The 22,934-nt window shown below is 42.8% G+C and overlaps 1 protein-coding gene across 4 annotated transcripts in view; it reads right to left on the bottom strand.

Annotated features, from left to right (window-relative positions):
• Positions 1 to 22,934, bottom strand: part of LOC115162910 (cadherin-23) — a 712,130-nt gene that overhangs the window by 303,429 nt on the left and 385,767 nt on the right. For all 4 annotated transcript variants that reach the window (XR_003869666.1, XM_029714423.1, XM_029714440.1 and 1 more), the window contains exon 17: positions 6,092 to 6,219. Coding sequence is in view for 3 of the 4 variants with exons in the window: in XM_029714423.1 (XP_029570283.1) it covers positions 6,092 to 6,219 (128 nt within the window). In the remaining variant the exon portion in view is untranslated. The remainder of the gene's footprint in view (positions 1 to 6,091; positions 6,220 to 22,934) is intronic.

Genomic DNA, 22,934 nt, shown 5'->3' with positions numbered 1-22,934 from the left:
ATAACTCTCCTGTGACGATATGAAGGATCAGGTGACAGTGGGTCTGCTCTACAGCATGCTCTCTCTCGTAGACGGGGAGAGCAGGAAGTCGGCTGTTTTATGGCGGTCATAAAATACGCTGCCTCTATTCTCTGTAGTGTTCGAAATTGGAGGATAAACTGTGGAACACAGAAAGACTCTTGAACATCAAAAGCTTGAGTAATTAAACAATATTTTTGAGAATGTGGGAGTGGTCCGTAAATACTTAAGGGACAGTCATGATGAATGTGTTTCATTTGGTGATTTCATGAAGGAAAGGAATGTAACGCCCTGGCCATAGAGAGGGTTTTTTTGTTCTTTATTTTGGTTAGGCCAGAGTGTTACATTGGGTGGGTGTTCTATGTTAATTTTTCTATGTTGGCTGGTTTCTTTGGTTTGGCCGTGTGTGGCTCCCAATCAGGCACAGCTGTAGTTCGTTGTTGCTGATTGGGAGTCACACATAAGTAGCCTGTTTTTCCTTTGGGTTTTGTGGGTGATTGTATTCTGTTAGTGTGTTTTCCTGACAGAACTGTTTCTGGTCGTTTTTGTTTCGTTTTTGAATTGTGTTCGTTCAGTCTATTAAAATTCTAATGATGAACACATCCTCCGCTGCACCTTGGTCTAATTCTGACGACGGCCGTTACAGAATCACCCACCAACAACGGACCAAGCAGAGGAGGAAGGAACAGCACCAGGAGGGGATGAAGCAGCATGCTCGGGAGGTAATGGCATCCTGCTCGCTGAAGGTTTTGGAGTCAAGGATTGACTGGACATGGGAACAATTATTTGACCACTGCAACAACCTGCCGAGGGAGCGCGACGGACACGAGAGGCAGCCCCCCCTAAAAAAATTGGGGGGGCACACGGGGAGATTGGCGGAGTCAGGCGTTAGACCTGAGCCAACTCCCCGTGCTTACCGGAAGCAGCGTGGTACTGGTCAGGCACCGTGTTATGCTGTGAAGCACACAGTGTCTCCAGTGCACGCTCATAGCCCGGTGCGCTATAGGCCATCCCTCCGCAAGTGCCATGCGAGTGTAGGCATCGAGCCAGGACAGATTGTGCCAGCTCAGCGCGTCTGGTCTCCAGTGCGGCGTTTCGGTCCAGGTTATACTGCGCCGGCTCTGCGCACTGTGTCTCCAGGGCGCTGGGAGGGCTCAGTTCGCCCAATGCCTGCGCTCCGCCCGTGCCGGGCAAAGGTGGGCATTCAGACTGGAGTTTGATTGGCAAGCCTACGCACCAGAACTCCAGTGCTCCCCCACAGCCTGGTTTATCCTGTGCCTCCTCCCAGGACCAGGCCTCCATTGAGTCTCTCCAGCCTGGTCAGTCCTGTGCCTCCTCCACGGACCAGGCTTCCAGTGGGTCTCCCCAGCCTGGTGAGTCAAATGCCTGCGCCCAGAGCCAGGCCTCCTTCATGTCTCCCCAGCCTGTTGAATCCTGGGCCAGAGCCGCCAGAGCCGCCCGCCAGCCCGGAGCCGCCAGGGTCGCCCGCCAGCCCGGAGCCACCAGGGTCGCCCGCCAGACCGGAGCCGCCAGGGTCGCCCGCCAGCTGGGCGCAGCCAGGGACGCCCGCCAGCCGGGCGCAGCCAGGGTCGCCCACCAGTCCTCCGGCGCAGCCAGGGGCGCCACCTAAGTGAGCGAAGTCGAGGGTGGAGTGGAGTCCACGTCCCGCACCTGAGCTGCCGCCGTAGGAAGGCCCACCCGGACCCTCCCCTTCAGAGTCAGGTTTTGCGTCCGGAGTCCGCACCTTTGGGGGGCTTTTTTGTTCTTTATTTTGGTTAGGCCAGGGTGTTACATTGGCTGGGTGTTCTATGTTAATTTTTCTATATTGGCTGGTTTCATTGGTTTGGCCGTGTGTGGCTCCCAATCAGGCACAGCTGTAGTTTGTTGTTGCTGATTGGGAGTCACACATAAGTAGCCTGTTTTTCCTTTGGGTTTTGTGGGTGATTGTATTCTGTTAGTGTGTTTTCCTGACAGAACTGTTTCTGGTCGTTTTTGTTTCGTTTTTGTATTGTGTTCGTTCAGTCTATTAAAATTCTAATGATGAACACATCCTCCGCTGCACCTTGGTCTAATTCTGACGATGGCCATTACAAGGAAACACTCATTACTGTGTCTTTGGTTCTGTACACTTGTTAATTATGGGGTTTACATCTAAATATTGTGAAACGTATGTGATTAAACTATTTGTAAAAAGATGTAATGTGATGTTACCCTTCTAAATGAGAAAATATGGGTTTTAATATAAAGTTAAACAAATCAGTGGCCATGCCCACGTGAGCATAGACATTACGTCAGCTTCATGAACCACCCTTTTCTCAGAAGTGTATCAAACCCACTCCTGACGAAATTTACATTAGACTAGAAAACATGGAGCTGACGCTTCATGTTGAAATGAACTTCTTAGGGATAACCCCCTTTTTTTCAATTTTTGCCTAAATGACATACCCAAATCTAACTGCCTGTAGCTCAGGCCCTGAAGCAAGGATATGCATATTCTTGATACCATTTGAAAGGAAACACTTTAAAGTTTGTGGAAATGTGAATTGAATGTAGGAGTATATAACACAATAGATCTGGTAGAAGAAAATACAAAGAAAAAAAATACATTTTTTTCTCCCACCATCTTGGAAATGCAAGAGAAAGGTCCCAGTTCCAGCCATCACTCTGCTTGTAATCCCGATGGTGTCCACAAGATGGCAGCAGTGTATGTCCATTTCAGATGGATAACTTGAAGTATGAGCGCGCTACAGGACATTTAGTGTGAAGTCACCCAGGTACAAATGGGCAAATTGTGAAAGAGACATTTGCATTCATTTTACATTTTTCTGCAAGAATATTGTCAAATCTGTATACTTGGACTGAGATTTAACTTTTACAGTATTAGTAGCCATATTATAAGTTCAACATTTGCAAAACAACCAGTTTTCTTAACTTCATAACTCTGAATATTCTTATAATTTTTGTCCAAAAGGAAAAGGTATGCTGTCACAAAAGGTTAGCATCTACATTTTCGAACAGACACAGGGTTTCCAGATATTACCGTAAAGCTCAGCTCATTGGCTATCTAGCTAGATCTGTTTGACCCCGATTGGTGCTTATTTAACAAAGATAGAGTCGTTCAAGTGAAGACCGCCCGGGCCATCAAGCGTGCCATGAAGGCATCGATCTCTGACCAAATATCGTGTCCTATAGGATATACTACACCCCTAATGATATAGTGAAGTCTTGTTACGGTCTAGGATCTATAAGGAATACATACAAAGGTGATTTGACTCGTTGAAACAACGTTTATGGTGAGATTTTCATAGATTCCTTTCTTTGCTAATTGAACGAGTGGAAATACAAAATCGATCGTGCATGCTATATGGACCTTTTTAGGATATGAAAAATGATTTTATCTAACAAAACGACACTTCATGTTATCTCTGGGACCCTTTGGATGACAAATCAGAGCAAGATTTCAAAATGTAAGTACACATTTCACCTTCAGGAGGTGAATTTATCAAAACTATCGCGGTGAAAAAAGTGTTTTGTTGTTATGACTAATAATAGCAGTAATAGCTAATGTAAATTGGACAGTGCAGTTATAGTAACAACAATTTAAGCTTTCAGCCGATTTAAGATACATGTACCGACATTTGTTATTTCTCTAAAATCTGCGATGGTGAAACAAAGCACTGCATGATTTTACAACTGTCCCGTTGACGGGATGCCGATCCCTAAGAACTACAACTCTGTAGGCCCAGGAGACCAAAAAACGGTATTTTCACGTCCGGATGAAAAGCTTGCCCAAAGTAAACTGCCTGTTACTCAAGCCCAGAGGCTAGAATATGCATATAATTGGTAGATTTGGATAGAAAATACTCTAAAGTTTCTAAAACTGTTTTAAAATTATGTCTGTGAGTATAACAGAACTGATATACATTTTTACATACGTCATTTAGCAGATGCTCTTATCCAGAGCGACTTACAAATTGGTGCATTCACCTTATGATATCCAGTGGAACAACCACTTTACAATAGTACATCTATATATTTTGGGGGGGAGGGTTGGGGGGAGGGTTAGAAGGATTACTTAATCCTATCCCAGGTATTCCTTAAAGAGGTGGGGTTTCAGGTGTCTCCGGAAGGTGGTGATTGACTCTGCTGTCCTGGCGTCGTGAGGGAGCTTGTTTCCACCATTGGGGTGCCAGAGCAGCGAAACCCAGAGGAAAAACCATAAGAAACCATAAGAAAAAAGAAAATTCAGCCTACCACTGTTTTCAATGGCTGTCACTTTTATTATAAGGTGAAATCCTTAAATTTGATCATTTGTTTATGTATTAGTTTGGTCAGGACGTGGCAGGGGGTATTTGTTTTATGTGGTTTGGGGTGTTGGTTTGTTTAGAAGGGTGTTTGATTTATTATTTCCGGGTTTTGGGTTATGTTCTATGTTTTTTGTATTTCTATGTTCTCTCTAGTTTAGTATTTCTATGTCTAGGTAATTGGGTGTTGGACTCTCAATTGGAGGCAGGTGTTTTTAGTTGCCTCTGATTGAGAGTCCTATATATAGGTATGTGTTGTGTTTGTGTTTTGTGGGAGATTGTTCTGTGTATAGCCTTACCCTTAGTCGTCATTGTGTTTTGTGTATGTGTTTATTTTGGTTTCCCTTCATTTCCTTAATAAAGAAGATGAGTACATACGATCTCGCTGCGTGTTGGTCCGACAATGATTTCTCTTTATCTTCTGATGAAGAAGAGTGTGACAATTAGGGTACCTAAGGTTTGATTATAAATGTTGTTTGACTAGTTTGGAAAAGTTTATTAGTAACGTTTGGGATTCATTTTGTATGCATTTTGATGGGGGGAAACTGGGTGGATTATTGACTGAAGCGCGCCAACTAAACAGAGTTTTTATGGATATAAAGAAGGACATTATTGAACAAAATGACAATTTGTGATGTATCTGGGACCTTTTGGAATCCCAACAGAAGAAGATCATCAAAGGTAAGGCATTTATTCTATCGCTATTTCTGACTTTCGTGGCGCACCTGCGTGGTTGAAATATGTTTTTCATGCTTTTGTATGTGGGGCGCTGTCCTCAGATAATCGCATGGTGTGCTTCCCAGTAAAGCCTTTTTGAAAATTGACACAGCGGCTGGATTAACAAAAAGTTAAGCTTTATTTTGATCTATTACACCTGTGATTTTATGAAAGTTAAATATTTATAATTCTGTAGTTTCAATTTCGCGCTCTGCAATTTCACCGGATGTTGGCCAGGTGGGATGCTACCGTCTCACCTGCCCATAAGAAGTTAATCTAACTGCAGTGTCCAATTTACAGTAGCTATTACAGAAAAGAAAGACAATGCTATTGTTTGAGGATAGTGCGTAACAACAAAACTGGTTTGATACAATCACCTCTGAAGGTAAATACTGTACTTAGATTCAGTAATCTTGCTCTGATCTGTCATCCTGAGGGTCCCAGAGATAAAATATAGTGTTGTTTTGTTTGAAAAAAATGTAGGAACTGGGTTGTACAGTTTGACCCCACTGCTGTCTCTGGCTCCACACCTCGCCTACCCGCCCGGCAATCTAGATGTATGAAAGTTAGTGTATTTTCTGTAGGGAAGCTAATGATAGCATGAGGTTGTAAGTAACAAGAACATTTCCAAGGACATCTGATATTGGCAGAAAGCTTAAATTCCTGTTAATCTAACTGCACTGTCCAGTTTACAGTAGCTATTACAGTGAAAGAATACCATCCTATTGTTTGAGGAGAGTGCACAATTTTTAACATGAAACGTTATTAATAAACAAATTAGGCATATTTGGGCAGCCTTGACACAACATTTTTAACAGAAATAGAATGGTTCATTGGATCAGTCTAAAGCATTGCACATACACTGATGCCATCTAGTGGCCAAAATCACCTGGCTGAAATAATACATTATGGCCTTTCTCTTGCATTTTAAAGATGATGGTACAACAGCACATGACAGGATTGGGATCAATTCAAAGTGAAGTCAGTGAGTGTTGTATGCATGAGTGTTGGTTGAAACCATTAGAAAGCATAAAGTTGGGTGATGTACTGACAAACAGCTCGATGGTGACAGAGACACTGCTGTTAAGGGCTGGGTTCCCGCCGTCTTTAGCCATCACAGTCAGGTAGATCATTCCTTCAGGGACCATCTCGTAGTCCAGAGGGCTGTTCACACTGATCGCTGAGGATAGATAGAGAGAGAGAGAGAGAGAGAGATGTGTGATGCTAAGGACTGTAGAGTTGGGTTTACAGCATGAGAATGACATAACACAGCAACTTTATATTTTGGTTACATTAAACCAATGTACAACTGCTAATGTAGAACTGCTAATAATGTTAATTGCCAAATACCAAAATGACTGTACTTCAATCTATAGCTAGAGGACTCCTGGAGTGATAAGTATAATTGTTGTCTTATCTGTTGTTCTCTAGTACTGTCTTTTTGCTAGCTAGGGCCATCTACTTTAAGTGGCTGTCTTCCCAGTAGCCTACTTGTGTGTGAACTGCTGACTGCTCCTAACTTGCAGCTGATTGTTGACAAATCAACCAGGTTGCTCCTACCAGGTGACGTGGAGACGATCTGTGTCTGCACAACATTCTCTCACTACAGGTGTCCCCCAGGGCTCGGTTCTAGGCCCTCTCCTATTCTCTCTATACAATGTGTTGGGTTGTAAGTTGAAATACTTGCTACACCAGAAGTTAATGTTTATATATATAGGAGGAATGTATTTGGTGGGGTCAATTAAGGGTGGATATGAGCCATGGGCTTGGAGAGTTACTAAGTAAGGGAAAAGGCAATCATATGGTTGTGGTCACTGATAAGAGTGGACAGCTGTGGATTAGAGAAGAATGGGGGCCAAGGTCAGGTCAGGTCAGGTCAGGTCACATGAAGGGAGAAGAAACAGTTTATTACCCACATCACTTAACTTCCCGCCTAGCAACAAAGATGTAATGTTTAGAGAAAAGGAGTAGACTCCACCTAAAGGGGTATAAATACTTGTGCTGGTGGGAACATGCCTTTGTCTTATGCAGCTGTGTGACCCAGTGAGTGAATAAACTTGGTTTCAGCTTTATTAGTCGTCCGTCAGTTTTTACTCTGTTTATTTAGAACCTAACAGTTGGCGCTGCGAGCATGTTTCACCACGATTTACAGTCAAACTAGAGAGTCTGAATCAGTGAAACAGGAGCCGGCACCAAAAGCAAGGTAGGCACATTTCCTACACCTGATACCACTCATTCTGACATCTTGGGGAGATGAGAATCGTAGGCTGAATAATTTATAGCATACGGACCAAGAAAAGCCTGAGTTTATTTAGTAGGCCCACTGTAAATACTACAGGTAGGACTAGGCACTGCGGGCCAAAGAGGGTTTAGCCACCAGAAGGTTAGGCTAGGCACTGCGAGCACTGCATATCTAGGTGGGTTTAGCCCCCTAATAGGTTAAACTGGAACACTGCGGGCACAACGTGTTCAGGAGGGTTAAGCCACTTAATAGGTTAGATTAGGGGTTGGAGTCTGTTTAAGTGTCTGTAGTATATATGGTATGTTGGGACATCCATTTACCAGTACGATAGGTTATAGAGAAGAAGTCCATGTAGAGGGACAAAGGCAGGAAGTACATTCGGTGAAGAATAGTAGATATCCGAGAATATCTGTGCTTAAAGATGAAACACTGTCAGTGAGTGGAAATGTGGATGGTGATAAAAGGTTGCCTATAAGTTCTGGAAGAACTTATAGGCAGCCACATTCATGGTTTTAAAAGCAAGAAGATATTCAAACATTGTTTGAACATGATTTGTGTGTGTTAGCAGTAGCAATAAAGGAGGGGTTGGTTTATGCCCTATTGGTTTATCCCCAGGGTGGGGATCCGTGACAGATTATGTGGAAATAGGAAGACAACTATGAATAATTTTGGTAATGTTTGTTGTCAACAACAGTGATATTTGAGGCGTAAGACTGGAATAAGACATGTCATCCGTATTCTCCAGTAATAAATTGGCAGACGCTTTAGTTGGTTCGAATACAAGGTATCAGTTCATGTGACAATTATTAGGCACCTATACAATAACTACTCTCCAGGAAGTGGGTATCACTACCTGAAAAATTAGTTAGAATTGGCGTGTATTAGAGCCGAAGGTGAGGAGATCTAAACACCCTGTACACCATCCAGAGAGGCATCAGATTAATAACTATTGAAATGGCGACCGATGGCTACGATTCTCCTTTTCAAGCGGGGCTAGAAGAATTCAAGTTTAAGCCATGGATGCGCTAAAAGAAGCGCACAAGGAGTCTGCCAATTCGTCTCGAATATGGAAAACATTTTGCAAACTGGATAAAATCGGTCAGCATTTCCCTGCTGAGGGAAAATTTAAAAAAATAAAGAACTCAGAGATGCTGTTGTGGTATGGCACAATGACATCAATGATACATTGCAAGCTCAATATACAAGCGTTTTGATGTCAGCATTTTATCAACCGAAGAGCATAACTGATAACTCAAATTAAATATATGCAGGATCATCTTGTCCAGACGACTAACAAGTATGAGACAACTAATAAAATATTTGAAATAGCAGATGGTCGGGCTCATGAATTAGATGAAAAGAACCAGGACCTCTCGAGGGCTCTGGAAAATAATCTAAATAAAGTCCAACAATTTATGGCTGTCCTCCAGCAGCATCAGAACACATGTGGGGGGTATATAGTTTTGCCACTTCCTCACCGTTCGCCCCGGGATATCATGTATCCCAGGCTAAACAGGACATGTCTCAGTTATATCCCTCTCATATAAAGGAAAAAGAGCATTTCGGGTTGACAGAAGCAGCAGAGGGACGTATCCCCAGTCCAGACATAGTAGTCCCGGACTGGATCATAGATCTGAGGGATCCCGGAAACAATAGAGAGGTTCACCCGCTTCGTACTCATGCAGTTGCGATGACTTATTAACCCGGGCAGAGACACCCAGAGGGAGGGAACCCCATTCTGCCAGATGGCCAATCAATAACACAACTCCAAATTCAACACCAACACCAGCTGCTGAGTATTTGTGAAATGCGTAGCATAGTGAAAGAAGCGCCTGAGTTTATCCGTTTCCTAAGGAAACAGGGACACATTTTTGAATTTGATAATATGATGATAATATTGTCTGTTCCCTATTGCAAAAGAGCAATGTTGGCACAATTAGTGGGAACTTTATCATGGTCGTCCTGGTCGTCCTCTTGTGAGGCAACTTCTCAGGACCAAATTGAAATATTTGTGACAGCTATTGGAAATATTTTGTTCTGCCCTGACATTAACAAAAGTAGTAAATGCACTTAGGGTCAAAATGAGGGGGTACGTGAATACGTTGATAGGATGGAAGTGTCCTAATCTGGCACTAGCAGATCATTTGAATGAAAATGCAGGAATTTGTACCTCCGCTTTGATGTCAGGGTTGAAACCCACTGGCAAAACTGCTATTGCAGGGGTGGTGGACCAACACTCCACATGGGCGGAGATAGTTCAAGCCGCATTGAGAGTGGAATCTAATTACACTCACTTTGCAGTGCGTATAGTCGCTGCCCAACATATCCCCAGTACCGGTAATGGATTCAAGAGTAAGAAAAATGAAATCAAGCGGAGAGGTGTGTATGTTTTTTTTTTTAATTGGATAAATGTAGAGCCTCAGAGTTACAAAATTGTATATATCATACACTGCATGTTCCTCAAAAATGCAGTGTATGATATATACCATTTTGTAACTCTGAGTCTCTACATTTATCCAATAAAAAAAAACAACATACACACCTCTCCGCTTGATTAAATTTTTCTTACTCTTGAATCCATTACCGGTACTGGGGGTATGTTGGGCAGCGACTATACGCACTGCAAAGTGAGTGTAATTAGATTCCACTCTCAATGCGGCTTGAACTATCTCCGCCCATGTGGATTGTTGGTCCACCACCCCTGCAATAGCAGTCATTCAAATGATCTGCTAGTGCCAGATTAGGAAACAATGTGTCTTCCATCCTATCAAAGGTAAGTAATTCTGCTTTGAAAGTTAAAAAACTTTCAAAAGCTCTTCTTTGTTTAGCCCCACCCATCTCGTTTCGCACTCAGAGCGTCCAGAGCGCACACTTGACGCTCTGGCCGATGATTTGTTTACATCTGGATAACATGAAAACAGCCTAACAAACTCTACTGGCAACAATTTCCTGATGCTTTTTTGCTGACCTTTACTGACACCGGCCATATTCAATGGGTGTTGTACACTTTAAAGAAATGTAGCTATCTAGCTAGGTAAACAATTACCCTAGCTAGGTAAACAACGTGTAAGATCACACACATCATGTAACTTTAGCAAACGAGCCAGCAAGCTAATGTTAGCAAGTTAAACAACAATGCACAGAGTACCAAATCATGTCGTTACTACCCTGCATGAATCTGCTGGGAGCTAATCAACCAGGTTTAATGTTAGCTAGCTAACATCAGGCTCTAACAAGCAAAGCAAACGGCTCTGGCATACGAATAATAACGCCAACTAGGGAGCCAGCCAATTAACGTAAGCTAGCTAGCTAACAGTACAGTCATGGCCAAAAAGTTTTGAGAATGACACAAGTATCAATTTCCACAAAGTTTGCTGCTTCAGTGTCTTTATATATTTTTGTCAGATGTTACTATGGAATACTGAAATATAATTACAAGCATTTCATAAGTGTCAAAGGCTTTTATTGACAATTACATGAAGTTGATGCAAAGAGTCAATATTTGCAGTGTTGTCCGTCTTTTTCAAGACCTTTGCAATTTGTCCTGACATGCTGTTGTCATGACGTTGCCCTTTTTGGGTATAGTGAGCACCATCCCCCTCCCTCTGCATCACCCCCCTCTCTCTCTTCCCCCTACACCAGGCTCTGTTAGGCAGGTCATAAATTCCTGGAGAAGATTCTTCCTCATGGCCAGACAGTATAGAGAGAGAGTGAGTTTTCATAGAGAGAAAAAAGGAACTTCTTCCACCTCACAGAACTTGAGAACTGAACAATATTCATGTTCTGGAGAATGTATAAACAGTCGGTGAAGTAGCCAGCTACGAACTGGTCCGTTTGGTACAATTTTGTGAAACTCATGAGAGACAATACAGCAACATTACCATAACCCTGTTTATACAAGATTCTCAGTTGTGAGGCAAACTCCAATTGTTGTATAAAATGAATGAGTAAAGATGAAACTATTTGCGAAATTATGTAATGTGATTAAAAACTGTTTAATGAAGGAAACTCCAATTCCCTTTGGAGTTTAACTAAATCATAGGCCTGCCCCATGAGCACAGACATTGATCTGGCGTCGTGGGACATCCCCTTTCTGCTCTTCCGAATATAACCCCCACCTTGGGAATTTATCTTCAGACCATGTTTCTCTCAATTACGAGAGGGCTAAGGTTTGAGTAGAGACCAGCTTACCTCGATAACCACGAGAGGGCTAAGGTTTCAACGATCACTGAATTCTTAACCATACCATGTGGTTAAACTCTGAGACTACCGAACAGACAGAATAAGAACAAATCTTTGATACTAATTACTAGTCTGCAGCTAGGAATTTGGTACCATTGAACGCGAAGACCGACAACCGCCGAAATATCTGTTCTATAACAACATTGCTGAACTATGCATTCTAACCACGTCAGAGAGAGCGAGAGGGTGGACAAACTCTCCAACAGAAACAAACAGAGATCACGACGACCCACTGAGCGTAAACATATATATTGATTGCAATTATTCCCGAATGAGTGAGCGTTCATGTGCAAAGGATTAGCATTTCAATTGTTATAATTATCAGCTTTGTAGTGTCTTTTATCTTTCGCACCCTCAGTCCCTTTGTTTAACAAGCCGCCACTAGGGCCCACTAGGGCACATTTAGCCCACTAGGGCACATTCCCCTATCATTTCCTTGTAACCATATCTACTTGTTTGTTTGTTTGTGTGCATTTCTGTTATTATTTAGTTAGTTAATAAATCAATTATTTAAGACAACTGATGAATGGATGACTCATAGTGAATACTGGGTTCACGCTTGGAATGAGACTAACGTGAGGTAAAGATTAATTCATTAATTAGAAGAATAATTGATCAGATAATAAAATATCTGAACGTTATATTAGGAAAATTGTAACTTTGTAATCTGAATATTTTCCTTGGTGCCCCGACTTCCTAGTTAATTACAGTTACATGATTAAGTTTAATCACGTAATAATAATTACAGAGAATTTTTGATAAAAATAAGTCTTCAGTTTAATGATGCCAAAGACACGACACTGTCAATTAACTTCTGGGCCACATCCTGACTGATGGCAGCCCATTCTTGCATAATCAATGCTTGGAGTTTGTCAGAATTTGTGGGTTTTTGTTTGTCCACCTGCCTCGAGGTTGACCACAAGTTCTCAATGGGATTAAGGTCTGGGGAGTTTCCTGGCCATGGACATAAAATATCGATGTTTTGTTTAGTTATCACTTTGCCTTATGGCAAGGTGCTCCATCATGCTAGATTAGGCATTGTTCGTCACCAAACTGTTCCTGGATGGTTGGGAGAAGTTGCTCTCGGAGGATGTGTTGGTACCATTCTTTATTCATGGCTGTGTTCTTAGGCAAAATTGTGAGTAAGCCCACTCCCTTGGCTGAGAAGCAACCCCACACATGAATGGTCTCAGGATGCTTTACTGTTGGCATGACACACAACTGATGTTAGCGCTCACCTTGTCTTCTCCGGACATGCTTTTTTCCGGATGCCCCAAACAATCGGAAAAGGGATTCATCAGAGAAAATGACTTTACCCCAGTCCTCAGCAGTCCAATCCCTGTACCTTTTGCAGAATATCAGTCTGTCCCTGATGTTTTTTCTGGAGAGAAGTGGTTTCTTTGCTGCCCTTCTTGACACCAGCCCATCCTCCAAAAGTTTTCGCCTCACTGTGCGTGCAGATGCACTCACACCTGCCTGCTGCCATTCCTGAGCAAGCTCTGTACTGGTGGTGCCCCGATCCCACAGCTGAATCAACTTTAGGAGACGTTAAACAATGAAGAATGTAAACAAAATAAATCCAATTCATAATGAATAATCAGATGTGTTGCAAGCTTAATTTTTCCTTTTTTTGTGTTCTCATTTATTTTATCTCCAGAGCCCGCATCACTCTCCGCCTAATGGCCTGAAACTGCTCCATTTTGTTTCTCTCCTTCGGCCACACGCACAATAAAGCATTTAAAGGCTGACATTGGTTGATTTTAATACTTGTGACAGGCAAAATTCTAACTCCACCCATAACTTTTGGACTTTTTAACATTCCCAGAAGGCATGGATTATTATAACCTACTGTAGGCCTAAAACCTATGGATTTAACCTTCTGAATGAATGATTATATTGAAGATAGAAGCTGCCTCTTAATGAGTTCCGAGAGCCGATCTGTTATCCAGAGATGATTATTATTATTATTATTATTATTATTAACCCTGTATTATAATTATATAACATCCCCTTAGATATTCTCTGTAAGGTTTTACATTTCTAACTCAATATCACAGACCATATTTTCCTTAATGAAAATTTCCCTTAGATATTAATTTAGAATCCTCCAATCCTCTAAACTTAATTAGATCTACAGGGACTTTTTATTGATCTGCAAGTATTTTCATTCAGAAGTCGCCACTTAATGAGTTCCAGGAGCTGTGTCATACCAATTATTATTGGATTATTCACCATGCCAACCACTTGTTAGTATAACATTTAAAATTATGTGCATTTTAATTTTTATATTGAATTCAATAATATATTTGTACCACTGTAGATGCTGTGTTTGTATTTACAGTAGTGATAGACAGCTGGAGGCATTTTGTTTTCACAAGTTTAGCAGGCTGGGAATTCTGCAAACAACGTTACCATGATGGGCTATTAACCAGGTCAATAGACTCGTCATACCTTTACAAAAGGATAGTCTAATAGCTCGGCTAGTTGTGTGAAAATCACTCCAACTTACAATGTATTAAGTACTATACAGTTTTACATTTCTAACTCCAAACCTCATGCAATCGCAAAATGTCGGATAAAGCATATACTGTACACTATTTGTTCATCAACAACTTTATGCTTTAGTTAATAAAATAATGATAAAAACACTATTTCAAAATGCAGTTGTTTATTTCAACTATCAGCAGGAAAATAGACTCTTGCTGAGTTTAGGGAGTTGAAATGTATTAATGGATGTTTGGAAGGCATGTCACTTCTCTCATCTTTTTTGCATAGCTCACCAAATGCACTGTTTTCGAAACACATCTGGATGGATCCATAACAAATTACTATGAGAATATCACTGAATGACAGAGCATGGGGACTAGTCTTGATAAATCAATCAGATTTTTATTTGGAAATGTTAGGATTATTTTTGCTCTGATGCACATGGATCAGATTCAAACTTTGAAGACATAGATTCAAGTCACTGAACGCAGACCAGCAGAAAGAGAAACATTCTCTAAGGGCAGAGATACGGGCGACAGCTGATGCATTGGTCCAGTGAGTCACTCGTCATTGTCGGAGCGAGTCAGGCGGAGAATGAAGCGTTGAAGAGGGATAGGAATGAGATCCATGCCAGGCACACCTGTGAGCTCTGGAACTCCACCTCCTGTTTGCTCTTCACTCGCAGTCACTTAGTAGCCGAGGCCTACTCCCGACCGGTCACGTTGTACAGCACCATATTTTCCTAACTGAAACCCTTAATTAAATCGCTTTAGCCGTGATTGTAAAATTAATAAAGGCTCCCTTTGTTATTTAGTTTTATAACAAAAATGATTGACTGTATTTAAAGACATGGATGACTTGTATGCTGTGTGATGACATACTGTCACGTCCTGACCAGTATAAGGGTTATTTGTTATTGTAGTTTGGTCAGGACGTGGCAGAGGGTATTTGCTTTATGTGGTTCGGGGTGGTGGTTTATTTATTATTTCCGGGTTTTTGGGTAATGTTCTATGGTTGTATTTCTATGTGGTCTCTGGTCTTTTGTATTTCTATGTCTGGTTTATTGGGGTTGGACTCTCAATTGGAGGCAGGTGTTTTCTCGTTGCCTCTGATTGGGAGTCCTATATATGGGTATGTGTTTGGTTTAGTGTTTGTGGGAGATTGTTTCTTGTTTTGCGTGTGTGAGCCTGACAAGACTGTTTTGTTGTTCGTGAGTTCTTCGTTTTGTTGTTTTTGGTGTTCTCTTTTATTTAAAATAAATGATAAGATGAGCATCCACATTCCTGCTGCGTTTTGGTCCTCCATTCCCGACGACAACCGTTACAGAATCTCCCACCACAAATGGACCAAGCAGCGGAGTAAGGAGCAAGGGGAATTCGATATGGACTGGCGGGAGAAATGGACGTGGGAACAGATTCTGGCCGGAGAGGGTGCATGGAGGAAGTCTAGTGAGGACCGGGAACGCTACCGGGGAACACGACTGGCGTTTAAGCCTGAGAGGCAGCCCCAATAAAAAAAAATTTGGGGGGGGGCACACGGGTAGTTTGGCTGGGCAAGGAGTGAGCCCCAGGCCAAATCCCCGTACCTTTTCTGAGCAACCAGTGAATGGACAGGTCCCGTGCTTCGGGGTAATGGGTACTGTGGCGAGGCCAAGTATTTTTAGGCCAGTACGTGCAATACCAGCGCCCCGCATTTGCCAGGGGGAAGTGGGCATCCAGCCAGTAAGAGCAATGCCAGTTCTGCGCTCGAGACCGCCAGTACGCCTCTACGGTCCAGTGCGTCAGCCCTGTCCGACTCGTCCTGTTCCCGCTCCCCGCACTAGCCCTGAGGTGCGTGTTCCCAGGCTGATACCTCCAGTACCAGCACCACGCGTCAGGCTTCCAGTGCGTCAGCCCAGTCTGACTCGGCCTGTTCTCGCTCCCCGCACTAGCCCTGAGGTGCGTGTTCCCAGGCTGATACCTCCAGTACCAGCACCACGCGTCAGGCTTCCAGTGCGTCAACCCAGTCCGACTCGGCCTGTTCCCGCTCCCTGCACTAGCCCTGAGGTGCGTGTCCCCAGACTGGCACATCCAGTACCAGTACCACGCATCAGGCTTCCAGTGCGTCAACCCAGCCTCGAGAGTTCGGCAATAGTGTGCAGTCCAGAGTATCCGGCAACAGTGTGCAGTCCAGAGTATCCGGCAACGGTGTGCAGTCCAGAGTATCCGGCAACGGTGTGCAGTCCAGAGTATCCGGCAACGGTGTGCAGTCCAGAGTATCCGGCAACGATGTGCAGTCCAGAGTATCCGGCAACGGTGTGCAGTCCAGAGTATCCGGCAACGGTGTGCAGTCCAGAGTATCCGGCAACGGTGTCTAGTCCGGAACCGAGGGAGACCGCCTGTGATCCGGAACCAAGGGAGTCTGCCTGCGACCCGGAACCGAGGGAGTCTGCCTGCGACCCGGAACCGAGGGAGTCTGCCTGCGACCCGGGATCGAGGGGGTCTGCCTGCGACCCGGAACCGAGGGGGTCGGCCTGCGACCCGGGACCGAGGGAATCTACCTGTGACCCGGAACCGAAGGGGTCTGCCTGTGACCCGGAACCGAAGGGGTCTGCCTGTGACCCGGAACCGGGTGAGTCTGCCTATGACCCGGAACCAAAGGAGTCTATCAGCAACCCGGAACTAAGTAAGTCAGTTGACGATCCGGAACAAAAAATGATTAACTATGTATTTAATGAGTCTGCCTACAGTGTGGAAAGGAAGAGGTCTGCCTACGATCCGGAACAAGGGGAGTCTGCCTACGGCCAGAAACTAATCAAGTCTCTCTGCATTCTGGAGGACAGTAGGCCAGAGCCAGAACCACCTCCTGTATAGTTGGGTTGGGGAGGGGGGGTGTAGCACAAGTGCCGTCGGTGACGGCAGCCACCCTCCCTTCCCTCCCTTTAGTTTAGGGGGATTTTTTTGTTGTTGTTTTTTAAAAAAATTTTATGAGGTGCATCCGGGGTCTGCACCTTTAGGGGGGGGGGGGTACTGTCACGTCCTGACCAGTATAAGGGTTATTTGTTATTGTAGTTTGGTCAGGACGTGGCAGAGGGTATTTGTTTTATGTGGTTCGGGGTGGTGGTTTATTTAGTATGGCGTTTGATTTATTATTTCCGGGTTTTTGGGTAATGTTCTATGTTTGTATTTCTATGTGGTCTCTGGTCTTTTGTATTTCTATGTCTGGTTTATTGGGGTTGGACTCTCAATTGGAGGCAGGTGTTTTCTCGTTGCCTCTGATTGGGAGTCCTATATATGGGTATGTGTTTGGTTTAGTGTTTGTGGGAGATTGTTTCTTGTTTTGTGTGTGTGAGCCTGACAAGACTGTTTTGTTGTTCGTGAGTTCTTCGTTTTGTTGTTTTTGGTGTTCTCTTTTATTTAAAATAAATGATAAGATGAGCATCCACATTCCTGCTGCGTTTTGGTCCTCCATTCCCGACGACAACCGTTACACATACACAAATTACTGAGTGATTGATTGATGTACTGTACATTTAAGTAGGCCTTTATGCCAATAAGTAAGTTACGATAAAACAGCTACAGTAACAAATGCATTTTCGTTTTTCTTGGAATAGAAACAAGTGCAATACAGTGCCATATTTTCCTAACGGAAACCCTTAGGCCTACAGTACATCTGCTACAGTAAGAAATGCATTTCTGTTTTTCTTGGAATAGAAAACCCCTAATATTCATAACATTAATGAAGCTACATTTCTAAAAATCAATCCCATATAATCTGTTCTATTCAAGCCTCCCTTTGAATCTTAGGCCTAAAGCTCCATGTCATTTCAATATGTTAGCTTCTCAAAGATGCCCTCTGGTGGGCAAACTAGCACTAACTAACATTAATGGCAACAATGGCTGACACTTAAATAACGTGTCATAGAATTTTGCGGCATGGAGCTGTGCCACAGTACGACGCAACTTTTAAAGTAAGAACCCCTGTATCAAGTGTTATAATTATGATTCGGAAAGAGAGAGAGCCCTGCCCCTAAACTGAGAGGAGAACACAAAGTAGAGGGGAGGGTGCAATGCTCAAATTTATTGGTAGGGAGGGTTTCCTACCACGAAACCTTATCGTTTAGTGTCCTCCGAGAGGGAGGTTACTAGGGAACCCACTAGATGGCATAGCAGTCGGATATGTGTTTTTGTCTTGTCCCTTCCTGTCCCTTGTAAACATCGTTATTCCTTGTTTTTTTCCCCGTATATATATATATATATATATGTATTTTAATATCACTTTCTATCTACGGACTGAATATACTCTCCTGCAACCCACCAACCCGATAAGCCTCTCGCTAACGTCAATATGCCTTGTCCATTGCTGTTTTGGTTAGTATTTATTGCCTTATTTCAATGTAGAGCCTCTAGCCCTGCTCAATACGCCTTATTTAACACTTTAGTTCCACCTACCATACATGCGGTGACATCACCTGGTATAAATGATATTTCTATGGACAATATCTCTTTCATCGTCACTCTATGCACAGGTTTACCCTCACTGTATACACATCCTACCATACCTTTGTCTGTGCATTATGCCTTGAATCTATACTACCGTGCCCAGAAATCTGCTCCTTTTACTCTCTGCTCTGAACGTACTAGACGACTAGTTATTTTATCCTTAACTTCTTAGGCAGTATTGAGAATTTTGAAAAAAATATGTGCCCATTTTTAACTGCCTCCTACACCAACTCAGAAGCTAGAATATGCATATTATTGTTCAGGTTTGGATAGAACACTCTGAATTTTCTAAAACTGTTTGAATGGTGTCTGTAAGTATAACAGAACTCATTTGGCAGTCAAAACCCTGAGACAGATTCTGACAGGAAGTGGATACCTGATGTGTTGAATTACCTTTAAGCCTATGCCATTGAAACACACAGGTGCTTATTAATGTTTGAGCACTTCCTATTGCTTCCACTAGATGTCACCAGCCTTTACAAAGTGTTTTGAGTCTTCTACTGTGAGATCTGACCGAACAAGAGCCATGGAACGGTGATGGCCGATTAGACTCTGGCGCGCGAGTTCATGTTGGGTACTCTCGTTCCAATACGTTTTAAAAGAGAACACAATCGTCCGCCTTGAATTTTATTCATGTTCTGGTTAAAAAAGGCACTAATGATTTATGCTATACAACGTTTGACATGTTTGAACGAACGTAAATATTTTTTTTCCCCTCGTTCATGAAGTGAAGTCCGGCGGGCTTAGATCATGTGCTAACAACACGGAGCTTTTTGGACATAAATGATGAGCTTTTTTGAACAAAACTACATTCGTTATGGACCTGGGATTCCTGGAAGTGACATCTGATGAAGAGAATCAAAGGTAATGGATTATTTACATAGTATTTTCGATTTTAGATCTCTCCAACATGGCGGTTAGTCTGTATCGCAAAGCGTATTTTTCTGGGCGCAGTGCTCAGATTATTGCAAAGTGTGATTTCCCAGTAAGGTTATTTTTAAATCTGGCAAGTCGATTGCGTTCAAGAGATGTAAATCTATAATTCTTTGAATGACAATATAATATTTTACCAATGTTTTCTAATATTAATTATTTAATTTGTTGTGCTGACTTGACTGCCGGTTATTGGAGGGAAACGATTTCCTGAACATCAACGCCATAGTAAAACGCTGTTTTTGGATATAAATATGAACTTGATAGAACTAAAAATGCATGTATTGTCTAACATAATGTCCTAGGAGTGTCATCTGATGGAGATTGTGAAAGGTTAGTGCATAATTTTAGCTAATTTTATGGTTTTGGTGACGCCTGTCTTTGAATTGACAAAACATTACACACAGCTATTGTCAATGTACTCTCCTAACATAATCTAACTTTATGCTTTCGCCGTAAAACCTTTTTGAAATCGGACAACGTGGTTAGATTAAGGAGATGTTTATCTTTCAAAGGGTGTAAGATAGTTGTATGTTTGAAAAATTTGAATTTTGACATTTATTTGGTTTCAAATTTGCCGCTCTTGAAATGCACCTGCTGTTGATAGGGTGCACCACGGGTGGCATGCTAGCGTCCCACATAGCCCCAAGAAGTTAAGCCGTACCCTTATCCTACTCCTCCTCTGTTCCTCTGGTGATGTGGAGGTTAATCCAGGCCCTGCAGTGCCTAGCTCCACTCCCATTCCCCAGGCGCTATCATTTGCTGACTTCTGTAACCGTAAAAGCCTTGGTTTCATGCATGTTAACATTAGAAGCCTCCTCCCTAAGTTTGTTTTATTCACTGCCCTAGCACACTGTGCCAACCTGGATATCCTAGCAGTGTCTGAATCCTGGCTCAGGAAGACCACCAAAAACCTTGACATTTCCATCCCTAACTATAACATTTTCCGACAAGATAGAACTGCCAAAGGGGGCGGTGTTGCAATCTACTGCAGAGATAGCCTGCAAAGTTCTGTCTTACTATCCAGGTCTGTACCCAAACAATTCGAGCTTCTGCTTTTAAAAATCCACCTTTCCAGAAACAAGTCTCTCGCCGTTGCCGCTTGCTATAGACCACCCTCTGCCCCCAGCTGTGCCCTGGACACCAAATGTGAACTGATTGCCACCCATCTATCTTCAGAGCTAGTGCTGCTAGGTGACCTAAACTGGGACATGCTTAACACCCCGGCCATCCTACAATCTAAGCTTGATGCCCTCAATCTCTCACAAATTATCAATGAACCCACCAGGTACAACCCCAAATCCGTAAAAATGGGCACACTCTAAGATATCATCCTAACCCACTTGCCCTCCAAATATACCTCTGCTGTTTTCAACCAAGATCTCAGCATTCACTGCCTCATTGCCTGCATCCGTAACGGGTCTGCGGTCAAACGACCACCCCTCATCACTATCAAACATTCCCTAAAACACTTCAGCAAGCAGGCCTTCCTAATCGACCTGGCCCGGGTATCCTGGAAGGATATTGACCTCATCCCGTCAGTAGAGGATGCCTGGTCATTCTATAAAAGTGCCTTCCTTGATTTGTCTATTTACACCTCCAAAACTTATAGCCTCTGATCTATAATCACACTATGCACACTCTTAATTCTCTCTCATCGGACAACTGATAATGACATTTCAGCTGGAGCTTTTGACTTTCTCCAATTCCTCCTTCTGGTTCATATGACAGTAATAGCACAAGACTTGAAAAGCAATAATCAACACAAAACATAACAAGTATTAATAATGCGTTGAGCTTTGCATAATTATATATGCAATGAAAAACCTACGTTTGATAACATGACGATTCCCACTCTCTCTTCGCCTGACTATGCCTGCTGGGTTCCACAAAAATTAAGACCCTAAAAAAACTCCTCATGCTTTCACTCAGTCTTCCCTGCTTCCAAGAGGTGTTTCCAAGCCATGTCATTTTCACTTCGCTCCCCATCTCCTTCTTCCTCCATGGCCACCTGATATACACTTGCGGTGGCCTTAATCATTATAGCGTCCTTCAGGCATGGTACCTTTGACGAACCCCTCACTGAAAGTTGACAATAGCGTCTGAAATGACAACACTATCTCTGCTACTCCCACCATGACCTGGGTATGTGTGACGTTCAATTGAACTTCATAGTAGTCTCAATATTCTGCACAGTTAGCTGTCCTTCCCCTCCTATGAGCTATCCCCTGAGATCATTATACACAAAGACTCTAATACCCCTTCTTTCATTTATGAGCCATACAGATCTCCGATCCAGTCACATTCCATTCCGCTTTCCCAATTCCCTGTAACGTTAATGCCTTGGTTTTTGGGACTTCACAGAATACACTGATGTCGGTCCTGCCAGACTCTGCAACTAACACCCTTATGCAAACATTTTGTCTCAAACACAGGCCCCATATGTACCACAAATACATTTGCACATAAATCATTCCATCTAACCCAGAACATGTTAGTCACTACTGTGAATCCACTTCTATAGTTATAAACATACTAAAACATTCTGAAGTCAATTAGTCCATTTCCAACAATCCATCCTCTGGAACAATGATCCTTCTAATGTTCCACAACACCTAGAAAACATATGGACCTGAACAGGAAAGAGAGAAAATACATATTTAATCATTTCACACCACCCTGAGATTGGGGCAAGAACCATCCATCCATTCTGTCCAATGCCAATGGAATGCTAGTCTCCATGCCAGCCACCTTTATCCTCATCCTCGGGTGTAATGTATCATCCAGCAAGCCATATGTATTGATGTGCTTTAACATTAGGATTCTGATGACATGGTAAAACAAAAACCGCTACTATCCCTCTCATGATGAGTCCAAGCTACCATCTTTTTTACATTTATTTTTATTTCACCTTTATTGAACCAGGTAGGCTAGTTGAGAACAAGTTCTCATTTACAAATGCGACCTGACCAGGATAAAGCACAACAGTTCGACACATACAACAACACAGAGTTACACATGGAATAAACAAACATACAGTCAATAATACAGTACAAAAAAGAAAACGAAAAGTCTATATACAGTGAGTGCAAATGAGGTAAGATAAGGGAGGTAAGGCAATAAATAGGCCATGGTGGCGAAGTAAGTAGACACTGGAATGGTAGATGTGCAGAAGATTAATGTGAAAGTAGAGATACTGGGGTGCAAAGGTTCAAGATAAATAAATAAATACAGTATGGGGATGAGGTAGTTGGATGGGCTTTTTACAGATGGGCTATGTACAGGTGCAGTGATCTGTGAGCTGCTCTGACAGCTGGTGCTTAAAGCTAGTGAGGGAGATATGAGTCTCCAGCTTCAGTGATTTTTGCAGTTCATTTCAGTCATTGGCAGCAGAGAATTGGAAGGAAAGGCAGCCAAAAGAGGATTTGGCTTTGGGGGTGACCTGTGAGATATACCTGCTGGAGCACGTGCTACGGGTGGGTGCTGCTATGGTGACCAGTGAGCTGAGAT

This window comes from Salmo trutta, chromosome 2, assembly GCF_901001165.1.
Source record: "Salmo trutta chromosome 2, fSalTru1.1, whole genome shotgun sequence".
NCBI classification, from domain to species: domain Eukaryota; kingdom Metazoa; phylum Chordata; class Actinopteri; order Salmoniformes; family Salmonidae; genus Salmo; species Salmo trutta.
The sequence above is the reverse complement of the archived record's forward strand: the minus strand, read 5'-3'. Positions and strand labels throughout refer to the sequence as shown.